At 45.0% G+C, this 13016-nt stretch overlaps 2 protein-coding genes across 4 annotated transcripts; both read right to left on the bottom strand.

Annotated features, from left to right (window-relative positions):
• Positions 1 to 731: 731 nt before the first annotated feature.
• LOC6554439 (E3 ubiquitin-protein ligase rnf146) lies at positions 732 to 1118 on the bottom strand. The gene has a single exon (XM_001982101.3). The coding sequence runs from the start codon at positions 1116 to 1118 to the stop codon at positions 810 to 812; it is 309 nt and encodes a 102-aa protein (XP_001982137.3). The 3' UTR covers positions 732 to 809.
• Positions 1119 to 7942: 6824 nt separating this feature from the next.
• LOC6554438 (G protein-activated inward rectifier potassium channel 3) lies at positions 7943 to 12469 on the bottom strand. 3 transcript variants are annotated; one of them, XR_003407591.1, is made up of 6 exons: positions 12115 to 12469; positions 11421 to 11668; positions 9195 to 9469; positions 8360 to 9142; positions 8183 to 8298; positions 7943 to 8119 (listed from the first exon to the last, which is right to left on the bottom strand). XR_003407591.1 is itself a non-coding variant. In XM_015153830.2 (5 exons), the coding sequence occupies exons 2-5, from the start codon at positions 11666 to 11668 to the stop codon at positions 8022 to 8024; spliced, it is 1404 nt and encodes a 467-aa protein (XP_015009316.1). In that variant the 5' UTR covers positions 12115 to 12469; the 3' UTR covers positions 7943 to 8021. The 3 variants fall into 3 exon arrangements, 2 of the variants coding, with proteins under 2 accessions (XP_015009316.1, XP_001982136.2); XM_015153830.2 differs by lacking the exon at positions 8183 to 8298; XM_001982100.3 differs by lacking the exons at positions 8183 to 8298; positions 11421 to 11668; positions 12115 to 12469 and adding an exon at positions 11033 to 11265.
• Between the last annotated feature and the right edge of the window lie 547 nt (positions 12470 to 13016).

The raw sequence follows: 13016 nt of genomic DNA, 5'->3' as shown, positions 1-13016 counted from the left end.
GCCAGCCAGAAATGATTCGTGCGATAAAGCGCCAAAAAAGACAACGGCAAACAAACAAATGCAGCAAATGCAGCCAGAGTTGGGTGGTTTTTGGGGTTTTCTCGGACTTGGGCTAGGCCCGCTCCACTGACCGCCGGTCAGCCACGGACATTTAATAAACATTTTTGCACCATTTTTCAGCCGCCCGTTTGGCTGCCGCAACTGCCGCTGTCACTTCGGCTAATGGCCATCGTTAGCTGGTCATCTGTGGCCGGGCTTATCAATTTATCAGCCCGACTGCGCGGCAATTAGCCAGTCTAAGCGTCTAATTAAGTTGCGCCTGCACCAGCAGATACAAATGCTGATCGATGGAGCAACCTGGCCACTTGCAGATGGATGAGCAGTCGCTGAAAAGGCTCAGATGGCGATAGCCCGCCATGGCTGTGCTTTTGGCCAGGCTAAGCACTTGACTCGAACGCTTAGATCTTGTCCGGGTGCTTGAGTTAGGCTGTGAGGGTTTATTTTAAGTTGCCTTAGCAAGCAGAACAATCTTTTGGCAGACGGATACCAGCTTGTACTCGTATTAAACTTTTTTAAAAGTGATGATGATGGAAAAACTTTTACAACTTATTTTATATAGAAGTTTTGATGTCAGGGTTATTTTAGCTTTTATTGAAAAACAGCGGTTTCCACCAGCAATCATCCGCCTTCTGCGAAGCACACTCCAAGGAAGATCGGACAAAAATGTTTGACGATGAGATATAAATATACAATGTATATACAAATATATGAAGACAAAAAATATCACAAAACGTTCGTTACGATACAATCTAGTCACGACGGCTTGTCAATTGCACTTCCCGGTAGAGCTGCTCAAAGAACCAGCACTCCTGTTCCGAAAGAGTCAGCACCAGCGTGTCCATCTCAGTTCCGGGCAAGGACTCGAGTTCCTCTGCAGAATCGTGGGGCGGAGCAGGCTGGATGTCCGCCCTGAAATCGCATCTGCAGAGGGGACATCGCTTGTCTCGACCCAGCTCCAAATACTTCCTGAAGCACGCCGCGCAAAAGGAATGACCGCAGGATATGTGTTGCGGATACCTCTGCTCATCTAAACAGAAAATGCACGGATTAGAGGTCATGGTCGCTAAATTGGAATTCCAAGTGCGGATTTCGCGTACTGGCTGCACTTGTGTCACTCTTATTTTGTTCGACAGGTTGTGGAATACAAAATATAGGGGGACACACATGTAGGTAACGCTCTGTAGGTAAAATAAAATTTATTTTCCTAGGGTTCCCAGCTCCTTTGCAATAAACTTTTGGCTTGCTGTGATTGAACGTTATCGTTCGTTACAGCATTTAACAATCGTAAGTTATTTATAGAACGCCGTTATGGAACAAGGTGATTTTGTGCATTTAACAATGAAATAGCGCCAAAAAGTTGATTAATTTCAAGAGTTTACAGGCGGTCGTGATGCGATATCTGGCATAATGCCGACATGTATCGATAACATTGTTAGCAAAGGCAACACCTCACCACTTCATCCCAGCTGCACCCAGTTCTTGATGAAGTTCTCATTGAGATCGTGTTCGGATCGCCGCAGCCCGTTCCCAGGCAGCTCTTTTGCATAATTCCATTTAATCTCGGCCAGAGTTGAGGGCAATTTTCAATTTGCCTTGCCGACGACGCTCCTGTGGCTGTTATTGTTAATACATATTCGTACAGCCATTGTTGTTGCTGAGTCGCTGTGTTGTTGCCATTCAAATTGCATTCAAATCAATTACATTCGAACTAAACATAATTCATGTGGTATGGGTTAATACAACAAATTACAACTGACATTTAAGCAGAAACATGAAACGGACAATTTAACATGAGCCACAGCCAGAAAGCCAGAAAAAAAGACATAAAGCCGAGCTCCACAAAGGCAACTTTTGGGGCTTACTGGGCTGACTGGGCTGGCTGGCAGGCATCATATGCAGTCGAAAAACGGCCAAAAAGATACAGATACGAAAACAGAATTCAACTTGAGCTCCAAGTTGGCCCAGCCGCGGTCGGCAATCAAAGCATAAGGCTGTGTGACCTTCAGTATCCGTAAAATGAAAATAAACAAAATGACTGAAAAGGCATGAAAAAAGTGCAGCTCCACCACACACAGGCTAAACAACAATAAAATTCTTTTCTCACGATTGTTGACTTTAACACTTGCAAGGGGGGAAAAATGACCAAAAAGCAACGTAAAAAGTTTGGAGTGCGAGGCTACACTTAAAGAAAACCAATGTTTAGTCTGTACGTTGACAAATCAACATATAACTTTTTATATTTTTAGATGTAAAAAAAAAAATAATTTTTAAAGCAAACTAATAAATTTAAGGCCCACTACAAGAAAGACCTAATAATATTAAAAAAAAAAATTGGATCATATCTTTTAGAATCACTAGCGTCGGTAATAACTTAAATTCCAATCTTTGACTTTCTTTAACATTCAATTTATTTAAGTTTCATTTTAAGTTGTATACCAGTTCTCCAAGTGTACGAGTATTCACTGTCATTGCCTGCGAGTGAGAAATAAGCCCCCTCACCATGAAAATGAGCAACTGCTACTGGGAAGTGGTTGCCTGATCTTGCGACAAATTTGCAAGCGGCGATCTTCAGGCGGAAGACGTTGAACTGCCCTGCTCCACATGCATTTCAATGGAAGCGCAATCGAAGTGGAGATAAATGTTCTGGCCAGCTTTTGTTTTACTTAATTTTATGTGCTTTGCATACTTTCGCAGGGCCAGCGGCTGGTTGGTATTAAGCATTTTGCCAGCGTGCCGAGCTCATTTATTTGCTGCACTCTGTTTATCGATTGAATGCATTCTGGTTTTTGCCTTCTGCAATTAAGTGAAATTTATGTTACTGCTGGTTCGTCGCTTGAGTCTTTTGTTTGCGGGTCGCGCGCCAAGGCACGTAAATTGCCAAAATCACAGAGACGCAAAAATGTGTTTCCTACTTAGCGTGGGCAGACAGTAAGCCGGCTCTGACACTGGCCAGCTCACACTGGCCATCCTGGTCCCCAGCTCCTCCGCTCCTCGGCTCCCCAGCTCCTCAGCTCCTCATTTTAATCCGCCGCGTTGGTGGCGTGCATACATAATGCATAATTACCGGTTTCACTTTTCTCTCTCGTCTGCGATTATCTTGGCATGCCTTGGCGTTTTTATTCCACTGTACTGCTATTTTATTTTACAGGCATTGCGGTTTTATTGCCTCGCTCGTATGGTTTCTTAATTTTTAATTTTTATGATGTGTTAATGGATATTTTTGTGACATGACCTCCTGGCGTGCCGTTGTCGTTCGTCAAGCCCTGTCCATCCGTCCGTCGGCCAGTATTAAGTTCAAAGCCTCAAAGGGGGGGATTATCAGCAGAAGCAGCAGCAGGAGCAGGAACTTGCTCCGAGTCCCAGCGGTGTATTATGCAATGTCTGCCAGTAATTGAAGCTATTTAAAGCTCGTTACATGGCAAGGACAGTGGAGCAGACCAGGGCGTTCATCCCAAAAGGGGCTGTCAATCAATCTGAGTGACTTAGTGCAGGCAGTGGGCGCTAGGTGGCGCCGCCACTGGCCCTCTCCCATTTGGCCAATCATCGCGGTTAAGTGAGCTCCACGCAACCGAATGTGACCCAATTCCATCCTGGCTGGCTGGCGGGTATCGACTTGTCGCTCAAATTGCACGCACAGAGCCCTCGGACGCGGACTGATTACAGGGCCCAGGGCATGCAATTTGCATCAATAAAACTGGAGGCAGAGAACTGGTATCTGCAATCTGCTTTTGCTGCTCCTGCTGCTCCTGCTGCTGTAGGTCAGTTTGCAAAGAGCAAAAAGCAGTCCAGGCGTTGATTTGTTGCCCGCTTCTGCATTCTGGGCCTTCAATCAAGTGACGATGGGCGCAAACAAGCAGCAGATGGACTCATGCCCCACCCCGACTTTCATCTCGGCCGCGTCTTAACCCAAAGCTTCTCTTATCGGATAAGAGCCAGGCCGATGGTTTGACGGGTGTCGGAGCCACTTGATCGGCCAATAATTACTTTCTCTGCGGCCTGTTATTGATTTCCGATGATTGCCGCCATAATTTTATTATGCATCATTAAGATAAAGCTGCCCCAGCCATTTGCAAATTGTTTACAGCACATGGAATCATCTTGAATATGCCCAAATCTCCACCCATCACATCTCGTTCCTCAAATCTGAGATCATTTTCACAGGCTATCGAAGTAAGACTTTCCAAAAAGCCAAATCCAAAAACATTATTATGTGCAAATGTGAAAGGGCCCGTTGAAAAACCCATCAAGAAGTTCGGAGTGAAATAAAATTATACATTCGGTTATTGGTCATTTGAATAGAAGCCCCTTATTTCATTTTTACAAATGGCCCGAAGTGATTCGTATTTTATACTGTCTAGTTACTGCAAGCGGATTTTGGGGCCTTTGAACTCTCTGGTCAAGCATCCAGTTTCGTCAGAAAACCATCAAGCATGAAGGTTATAATTTTGAAAAATTAAGACGGCTTTTTATCTGGAACCCGTTAAAGCAACCATGAAGGATAAGCGTGCAAATATTAAGCAATAACTGGAAGTGGCTTTATACAGTAACAGTACAGTATAATTCCAGAATACTAAAAGTGCAAAACATTAAACTTATTCGATTTGAATGATCTATAATTTTCAAAACGGTAACAAAATCGATGATGTAGGTTGATCTTTTTTGAGTAGGCATGTCCTTTTAATACACTTTTTTTTATAATCACGTGTGCACAAGCTTATACATTGTTGCTCTTCTTTTGTGTCAGTCACAGCTGGCTAAATTAACTTCACTTCACATCAGAAATCCACCAAAATAACAGAAATTTATGGCCAAGAAGGAAGCAGGGGAAAACTGCATCTTCCTCGCAGACTTCAAGTGTTATTTTCTGACAGCTCGGACGTCAACTTTAAAGTGAGATCTGTCATAAAAGAGCCAGCGCCGCTTTTGATTTTGATATTTTTGGCGGGTCTTTGGGAACAAAAAATAAGATCGCGATATGGGGGAAAAAGCAGCGAGACTTGCAACTGCCCAAAAATGTATGCAGATTTTTAATTAAAGCGCGTTATCAACAAAGCCCGGCTACAGCAAAATAACCAAAATAAAAAACGAAAAAAACCAAAACCGGTTGACCCGATAGCCAATTTGGTCGGGACTTCAGGCCCGACATTTTGATCGTCTTGGAGTGGCACTTCCTTAATTGGAGCAAGCATAACAACAAGTGCAAGCGCTAATTTATTATGTTATTTAATAAATACAATTAATTAGGGGGGAAGAGAGCAGAGGTGCTCCCCGAAACCTGACCACATAAAAATTACTTAATAATTTCCATCAAAAATAATTAATTTCAATATTATTCAAGCAGAGAGTGCTTTTCAGCCGCCGGCACTGCAGCATCATCATCAAGTTGAGCATGTCAGCGGCAACGGCGTGTTAAGCATTACTCTTGGCCTGCCCTTAACCCCTCCCTGGCCAATTGCGACATAAAAATGCTTATTACTTACAACAGAACATGCAGCACGCCCAGAGGCTACTCACAATTATATATACATACATTCTCGTATATACCATATTTTGGCATGCTGACTGCCCCCCCGTATCCAACTCTCCAAGTAACTTAAATCAATTGCGGCATATAGCGGCAAGGCTCAAGCTCCGACCTGGCCCAAAGAAGATGAAGAAGATCTCTTGGCCTGTTCGCTACGCCTGAGTAATTTCGCTTTTTTGGCGGCTTTGTCCTTAGTGGCAAATGACTTGAAGACTCCTGGCCTGCGGTTTATGGCATTTTATGCTACTTATGCAGCGCTGCTGCGTCCCCGAATGACCGTAATTAATCAATTTGGCCAAAATGGCAGCGGACCGGCAGGACGGCAAAGAGGGCTTACAGATTGGTCAGCGGCAACAACGTCCGTGTAATAACAATGAAAACAGCGTGTGTTGCTGACCGACTCGCCTGTATTCGCTGTACCCACTGCCGGCTTGTACTGTACTCATGCATATCCGCACACCATAAATTATGTTCGCACAGGATTAAGCGCATTATTTAAGCATTCATCACGCGCTCTCCCCGATCCCATAGCTCAGTTTTGGGTCCAGTCTCAGTCTGAGTCTGAGTCCCAGTCCCAGTCCCTGATGGAGCTGGAATCCCCATTGGCCACCGTTGCTGTGTAATAATTTTTGAAATTTATGTAAACAGTGTTGATTATGGATGAGTTATGTAGCATGTTCTACCTTTTGTTTTGTTCGCACTGCCGGCCGCAGTTAATTTTAAGCTTGTTTTGCAACTTCGTTTATCAGCTCCCTTCCTCCAGATCTTTGGACGGAAAAAAGCCCACCTGAGTCATCCTCCCAATTGATGTCTTTATTAGGCTGCCTTCACTGTCGCTACTCGGCTATCAAATTTTGGATGCGCTTGCTGAGCTCTTTTAATGATATATTAAAAAGTATTTATTGGAAAATATTATTATCTCAAACGAATCAAATAGATGCTGTCCTTCTTTTCTCGATCAAATGTAGTTGCTCCAATATTCAAACTCCATTGGCAGATGGGTCCACGTGGATCCATGTCAACTTGGAGGAGCATTCGACATGGATAGCCTGACAAACGGACCACGTTCATGCATTGTTCGCGTGTTTGTGCAGCACATTAAAAATTACACGAGAAATTGTTTGGCACAACTGGCAAACGTTTTTCGGCTGGCTTGGAGCGGGAATTATGACCCGCGGGGCCAAGTGGCCGGAGCTGAGCCATTTGGGTGGCGCCTTTTGTCTTCGAAACGTGCCACAGTCGGAGGCAAAGTCGCAGTTGAAATCGCAAAAATAGTGTGCCACATGCGGTGTGCTCGTTGCCTGCAACGGTTCATGCGCGAATAATATTTTAATTCTGTCGATCAGCCGGCACGTTCGTCGAAGCCAATCACACAAGAGCCAAACGGCCATCGACATTTATGGCCCTCCCACCAAAAAGCCCCAAAGTGCTCGAAGTGCCCAAAAGCGACGCATGTCACAGGGACTTGTGGGTGCTCGACTCCGGCTAATGGGGCTCTTAAGCATATGAGCTGATAAAAGCGACAAAACATTTAACAAGTAATTAAACATAAAGCTCGCCCCACATGAGTGCCTAGTTGGCTGGCTGGTTGGTTCTGCTCCACAACGGCAACTGGGCCCCAAACTGGGTTAAGGACGCTGCACGGCACTCAGCACTACTGCACCACCGAACCACTGAGGCACTGAGCCACTGAGCCACCATTCTGCACTCCACCCCTTGGGACAGCCCCCGCCTTTGGCAGCCAACATTCATTTCGATTTCGTTTGCGTTCCTATTTAGTTTTTTGTGCCGATTTTTTGCTTTGCCATTTTTCTTTAATTTTTTTCGGGTGAGTTGTAATAGAGTTGCTGAAATTTGGCATTGTATTTATGGCCCGGGCATTGGGGCATACCAGGCATCTGACCCACACCCACATTTCATTAGATATCCACCCTGGGAGCGGTGATAAATGCGATAATAAATATTCAAGTTGTTTTTCTGTGAGTGTTATAATTTAGTGTTGATTAGTTTGCGCAAATAAGAGTTATTGATTCAATTTCAATTAAAAGGATATGTATGTTTCTCGCAAGCGCCATAGTCCCGCACCTCGATACTCTCGATGTGCAATACTCACCCTAGTCCACTTTGGGGTCGCCCACGAACAAAAGACTCAAGCAACGAACTTGTTTTGCCCAGCGAGTGTTTGAGTGTGTGATTGTGTTGGGCTTTTTTTGGCACCTCTTGCATTGATATGCCCGAGTTATTAATGATGCCTAATGAGTGGGTTGGTCCCCAATGCAACTGCTACCTGGCAGCGAGTGGGGCAATTATGTGTCATTTGTATGCACGGCTCAGGCCCAGGGACATGCAATTTGGGTGTAAACTCTGACTAAAGCGTTTATTAACTTATTTTCGTAGGGTAACTCGTACATTTAAGTGCGTGGATAGTCGAGGAGCATTACAAGGGCACCGAGAGCTGCCAGCGCATGCGGCTTTGTCTTCCAGGTGTCTGATAGCCGGAACTGCAGAGGCACCTCGATTTCTTCGAGGGGGAAGCTGTAATAACGATATCTCACAATATTATGGGTCACATTTTGAGCAGTGAGGCATTTAACTCACATGGGACAAACACGATTACAAACTATAGCAACACAAGGGACGAAACACTGGAGTCTGCGCCTAGGAGGCCTGATCAGAATGATTGTGGGACAGTTGACGCATGGTAAAGGTGGTTTCTGCTGGACAAATCACAATGAAAAACAAAACGATGGAAGCCTTCGCCTCTCCAACTCTTACCCGGTGTGCGGAATCCCTCCTGGATCTTGTAGATCTCGTTTAATTCCCGAGCACTGCACAACGGAGTGTCCACCTGGGTGGTTTCGTTAAATCGACCGTAGTCAATTTCATAGGCCTGCAGGTCCTTGTTGTACAGCACCACCGGATCGAAACGATGGCCCCAAAGTATCTCAGTGTTTATATAGCTGGATCTGGCTTGAGTGCTCTGTCCAGTGGACTCCACGGTGCCCTCCAGGATGACCACGATCTCAAACTTATCCTGCAGCATGTCAGTGGCATTGAGATTGTAAAGCGGTGAGTTCTCGTCGATCTTGTGCTCGATGACCATGGGCCAGATGAAGAACAAATCCGAGCCGGAGTCATCGGTACCGATCTCCAGTTCTGTGAAGTACTGCGTCATCACCTCACCCTCCTTGGTGCTCTTTGTCCTTATCAACTGAGCCCTTACTCCGGCTCCAATGATGTGGGACTTTCGCATGTCACCAACACGGAACATCAGCGACAGGGTGCCATCCCGCTGGCAAATCACGGCGTGTTTGGAGAACAACAGAGTCTGTGCCCGCTGTTTGGCCCTCGTCATTTTGGCAAATACTATTCCGGCCATAAATGCTGAAGACATCACGCCGTAGATGGACTGGAAGCACATCATAAAGATGGCCTCTGGACACTCGGGCGAGGTGGTGCGCACTCCATAACCAATAGTGTGCTGCGTTTCAATGGAGAACAGGAAGCAGGAAGTAAAGCCATCGATGGCCGAAACACAAGGCGCCCAACCAGATTCCTCTAAAAGATGGATGTGTCTTATAACCATTGAGTTTTTTAATATTTAACAAACCTTGGTTATCTGGCAAGTGAGGCTCCTCCAAGTCTCCGTGTGTGTAGATAATCAGCCACCAGATGAGCGCAAAGAAGAGCCACGACAGGATGAAGCTGAGCGCGAACGCCAAGAGAGTCCATCGCCACTGCCAATCCACCATGGTGGTGTACATGTCCTGCAGGAATCGAACCCGGCGTCTCTGCAGGTGTTTCTGCACTACATTGCAGTCACCATTTTTGAAGACCGCTCGTCGGCGAACACGTCTCATGCTGCCAGGCCGGAAATTGCGAGATCTGCGAACAGAAAATCAAGGTATTTACGCATGGAGCCTAAAAGTGTGCAATGATTATCAATCTTTTGGATTTCGCTTGGATTTTCGCAGCCCAGAATTTTAGATAGAATTAAATAAGTAGGGCTTAAAGTTTTTTTCTGTTCCTAAATTTATAGGGTAACGAAATTAGGCACTTAAATATTTGTCGAATTCCCCTAAGCTTTATTTGTTCAGAAATCCTTAATCATCTTTCCCATTACAAATGGCAATGAATACGATTTCTATGATTTATGCAAGTGTCAGATGAAATTGGATGTCTCGACATCGTGTTTTTTAATTTGCGTAAATTAAGTGTGCGCTTTTGCACTCGTCTTTTTTTGGACTGGACACACGAGTAGTGCATCTAATTAACACAGTCGCGATTGCCAATGTCGCAAGGCGGACAAATCAGACAGATTCAGATCGCATTTACGCTTCAGGGCAATCTGACCCATCCACTCTTATAACACTTAATTGCAGCTCTCCCACAAATTGTCTGATTTATTACCCCTGCTTGTCACAGCAATGCATTTCAAGAGGGCTGGCTACACCTACGTGAACCCGCATTTCTCGGATGCCAATTACCTTAACCCCACATTGACACTCGCACATGTCGATTAATTGGCATTGTGCCGATTGCATTTATGTCGGCTAATCAAATTTAGAGCTCAGCTAGCTAAATTTGTGCCAGATGAATCATTTTGTCCGCTTTGTAGTATGTCGGCATTAATTAATTACATTTTTGAGCCGCCCACGCAATAAACAAATAAGAGAAATAAAATCGAAACAGCTAAACAGCTAAACAGTGAAGAAAGTGTCTGGGAAAAGGGAAGCTAAATCCGATGGGAAGTCATTTGGCCAACCGTTTAGCAGCTGACAAGTGTGAGAACAAGATGCCGTCAAGATTTGGAGAAGGCACTAAAGACAGTATGCCTGGCCCAATGAATCGCATTCGTAAAGCGCCTCTAAATCATTTGCACTGCAATCTGCAGCCAGGAAAGCAAACTAGTACCGTGGGCGTAGCCATATAAATTACAACCGCAAACTGCGAGCGGCACTCTGCTAATCAGCTAAACAAAAAGCCCAAAAGATGCGACAACGTGACACGGACGCACTGCGATGATGGAACTCAAGTTGTCGGCAAGTTCAAGTTGAATGTCAGGCCCCTTGACGAGCTAATTACTGAACGGAAAGCCGGCGGAACTCTGAGTAATTGGGTAATTGTTGCCCGAAGCTCCTATTTGTACTTTCGCAAGTAAAATTCGTACATCGAAATAAAAATCCGGCTGGACATAGGAAGTAGAAGAAAACTATTTTCTTTTTATAATATTAAAACGTTATTCGGAAGCGTAACTGTCTTTTTTACCTAACCTTCTCTGTGCATTGGTTTCTACTTCCTGCAGTATTAACAAAAGGAATTAATTAGGGAACTTGTGGTACAGGAACTATGCATCCATAGTGACAAAAATATAAAAAAAAACATTTTCCTTAGGATCCTCCTTTGAATCTAGAGGTTGAAATCAGAAACTATTTGGCTCACGCGCACCCTTTGGCCAGCGAGTGGCTGGATCCCTTCAAGGCCTCGTAGTAGACTCCCGCCTGGGAGGGCGTGTGCGAGATGCCACGCATGTACTGGCGCTTCCACTCCTTCATGTGGGCGAAGGTCTCCTCCTTGTCGCCGCCGACAAGGGTTTCCGCATCGGCGGGATCCTGCAGGACCTGGACATCGCTGAGCGGCACCTGCATCTCTCTAGACGTTCAAACTTCGCGTTGCTAAACGAAACTAAAGCTCCTAGCCAAACCATTCCGCCCAGGCCGACATTAGAGTGGTCGGAATTTGGCCAATTAATTAGAGCTGCTCTAACTAATCGGCACTTATTGACCCAATCACTTAGCCCGGGAAAATAGCTTAGAAAATAACCACCAGCACTCACCTGCAGCTCGGTTGGCGGGGGAACGGCTTGCCATTTTGCGATAGGCCATAGTAGCTGGTCGGCCTATTCGGCACAATTGTGATGGGATAGGATTGTGGATTGCTGATCACGCTGTCCAGCGAATCGGGATCCGCCTCGATGGCCTTCTTCAGCGGTTGGGTGGCCGGTTCGCCTGCGTTTGCCTGCGTTGTTGTTGTGGTGCCCGCAGAGGCGGGGGCCGCCGAGTGGGTGGAGAAATTGAAACGCATCTGTGGGAGGTGGGAGGTGGGAGGTTGAGGTGAAGGAGTTGCCTTTTCAATTAATTCCCTTGGCGTCGTGTGGGCAAACAGAAACTTGTGATAAGTGCAACCCAGGTGCGAGAATCTACTTTTTTTTGCCAACGTCGTCAGCTGATTCACACAGATTTTTGTGGTCCGCTGGCAAAGTATACAACCATATACTTTATCAGTTTATTTTATGTAAGGAATAATACGCAAATATTTACTACATTATTCAATCGCATAAATAGCGAATATTCGCCACATTGTTAAACGATTTTTATTGGCAGCTGCATAAGTCCAGACTTGAGTTACTGAAATTTAAAGCGCTTCCGCAGCATGTTTAGATTTTCGCACCTTTCAGTACTTTTCACAAGATCCGAGCCAAGCACTTGTAAGTCGAATAATTATTATTTAAGCTTAAGTAGTTTTATCACCTTCTTAATAATAAATTGATTGACACCCTTTAATCGAGTTTTTGTTAGATGGCCATTGCTTTGCAACTGGGCCTCAAAATACTTCTGGCACTTTAAGATGGCATGTTGCAAAATGATAATAGGCACAATGTTATAGTTTCACGAGCTCCGTTGCGTTCTGTTTTGCGACGCGAGTCGTTTCAGAAATGAGATGATCTGAGGACTGGAGATCAGAGGGCACTCCGTGCTGAGCCCACAGAAGCCGCAGCCACAGAGCGACTGTCACAGCGAATCTACGGATCCGCAAGTCCGACCAATGGATTAAATGACGGCCGACTGAAAGAACATTTTTTTCAACTAAACAAAACTTGTGAACAGAAAGCGGTGAGCTGTAAGTGACACACACATACATGTGCAGCAAGAGAGAAATTTACACACTGCACATCGACGATGCTCTCACAGATACTGTTACCGAAAGATACAACTTGTGGCTGTGCCGCGGAAAAAGTTCAATTGAAATGATTCGTAAATTGAAAGCGAAGCGGAAGATAAGCGCGATAAGCTCATCTTATCAACGAAATCAGAAGGCAGAGACACTTCTCAATGTAGGCGACCTTGAGCCCTCGTCGCGGAAGGGGTGGCGCTGGCTTGATATTCTATGGGCTCCCGTGAGATGTCGCAATATCGATATGTTAGTCTGGCAAGTTCTGATTTATCAGCTACGACTGTTACTGGATCTCCCTATTTAAATAGATAGCGCAAACAATGGCCCTCGTTTGTATCTTGGCTCGGATTCGAGTACAAGGTGTCGTATACGTAATATCTCTGTGTTTACCGTCGACTCACGCGCATTTTGGCTGCATTGTGCAAACACAAATAATAAATAAATTGTGACGTTAATAACAAATTTATGTGTACAAGTA

This window comes from Drosophila erecta, unplaced genomic scaffold (assembly GCF_003286155.1).
Source record: "Drosophila erecta strain 14021-0224.00,06,07 unplaced genomic scaffold, DereRS2 tig00000000-arrow-pilon, whole genome shotgun sequence".
NCBI classification, from domain to species: Eukaryota; Metazoa; Arthropoda; class Insecta; order Diptera; family Drosophilidae; genus Drosophila; species Drosophila erecta.
The sequence above is the reverse complement of the archived record's forward strand: the minus strand, read 5'-3'. Positions and strand labels throughout refer to the sequence as shown.

What these genes read in the sequence shown, in the direction of transcription:
- LOC6554439 (XM_001982101.3), bottom strand. Translation starts at nt 1,118, where the DNA reads ATGACCTCTAATCCGTGCATTTTCTGTTTAGATGAGCAGAGGTATCCG.
- LOC6554438 (XM_015153830.2), bottom strand. Translation starts at nt 11,668, where the DNA reads ATGCGTTTCAATTTCTCCACCCACTCGGCGGCCCCCGCCTCTGCGGGC. An exon ending in TCACTTGCCAGATAACCAAG is followed by an intron (nt 9,143 to 9,194) that starts GTTTGTTAAATA and finishes TCCATCTTTTAG; the next exon opens with AGGAATCTGGTTGGGCGCCT. An exon ending in GGAGGGATTCCGCACACCGG is followed by an intron (nt 8,120 to 8,359) that starts GTAAGAGTTGGA and finishes TCGTTATTACAG; the next exon opens with CTTCCCCCTCGAAGAAATCG.